Below are 1,648 nucleotides of genomic sequence, written 5' to 3' on the forward strand. Positions count from 1 at the left end.
AGAAAGGGGGCAATTTTGCGCCGAATGTATGAATATTACCTAATTTGCATGCATGCAAATGGCACCGGCGCAGACTGCCACTATTTGCTTGGCAGCGCAGTTTGTGGTGCAATTCACCCTTTGCGGGTGCTTTGTGAATTAGACGCTCTCTTTTTGTCTCATTTGCACCGGTTTAGCGGCCGCAAAAGCCGCGCAATCCTTTTGTGGATTTGGCCCTAAGTCTTTTTCTCTTTCCTTACAGAAACATAAAGCCAAAGAGAGAAAAAATAGGAGGGATAAAGTCCTCACCACTTCACCAGGTCTGAAGGTCCGAAAGAGGATTCATACTGAAGAGAAGCTGTACAGCTGTGATCAGTGTGGGACAGCTTTTACCACATCAACTATTTTAAGGAGTCATCAGCGTATCCACACTGGAGAAAAGCCGTACAAATGTGATCAGTGTGGGGCAGCTTTTACCCACCAAGGTAATCTAAGGCGTCATCAGCGTATCCACACTGGAGAAAAGCCGTACAAATGTGATCAGTGTGGGGCAGCTTTTACCCAACAAGGTGATCTAAGGAGTCATCAGCGTATTCACGCTGGGGATAAGCCATACAAATGTGATCAGTGTGGGGCAGCTTTTACCCAACAAGGTCATCTAAGGAGTCATCAGCGTATCCACACTGGAGAAAAGCCGCACAAATGTGATCAGTGTTGGGCAGCTTTTACCCAACAAGGTCATCTAAGGAGTCATCAGCGTATTCACACTGGATTTAAGGCTTACAGATGTGATCAGTGTGGGGCAGCTTTTACCCACCAAGGTAATCTAAGGCTTCATCAGCGTATTCACACTGGGGATAAGCCTTACAGATGTGATCAGTGTGGGGCAGCTTTTACCCACCAAGGTAATCTAAGGCGTCATCAGCGTATTCACACTGGGAATAAGCCTTACAGATGTGATCAGTGTGGGGCAGCTTTTACCGAACAAGGTGATCTAAGGAGTCATCAGCATATTCACACTGGAGATAAGCCTTACAGATGTGATCAGTGTGGGGCAGCTTTTACCAATTCAGGTAATCTAAGGAGTCATCAGCGTATTTACACTGGATTTAAGCCGTACAAATGTGATCAGTGTGGGGCAGCTTTTACCCAACAAGGTCATCTAAGGAGTCATCAGCATATTCACACTGGAGAAAAGCCGTACAAATGTGATCAGTGTGGTGCAGCTTTTACCGAACAAGGTAATCTAAGGTGTCATCAACGTATTCACACTGGATTTAAGCCTTACAGATGTGATCAGTGTGGGGCAGCTTTTACCCAACAAGGTGATTTTAGGCATCATCAGCGTATTCACACTGGATAAAAAATAGTCTGTGATCAGTGTGGGGGCAGCTTTTACTTGGAGAGCTGTTTTGTTTTCAGTTTCAACTGAAAAATGTGTTTAAATTTGATTTTTCACCAGTTTATGTTCCATTGTTCCATCATTTAAATAAAAAAGTTATTTGTTTGCCTGCTGGATTTCAGTTTCCTGCTCACTGCAAACTCACAACAAGACATCAGTGTCAGAATATTAGAAAAGAGACACACAGTAGTGCGTTTTTCATGTGGTTTTTATCAACATGTACTATTCGTACTGGATTTAAAATACCTCTGGACCTGCAATAATTCT

The 1,648-nt window shown here is 43.6% G+C and overlaps 1 protein-coding gene across 1 annotated transcript; it reads left to right on the forward strand.

Moving 5' to 3' along the window:
- Window positions 1-370: 370 nt before the first annotated feature.
- On the forward strand, window positions 371-1,360 carry LOC133421860 (zinc finger protein 678-like; the record flags this gene model as incomplete). Its single annotated transcript, XM_061711648.1, has 2 exons — window positions 371-632; window positions 801-1,360. Coding segments are annotated over 2 exons (804 nt in total), but the record flags the coding sequence as incomplete, so codon positions are not given.
- Between the last annotated feature and the right edge of the window lie 288 nt (window positions 1,361-1,648).

Source organism: Cololabis saira, chromosome 21, assembly GCF_033807715.1.
Source record: "Cololabis saira isolate AMF1-May2022 chromosome 21, fColSai1.1, whole genome shotgun sequence".
NCBI lineage: Eukaryota > Metazoa > Chordata > Actinopteri > Beloniformes > Belonidae > Cololabis > Cololabis saira.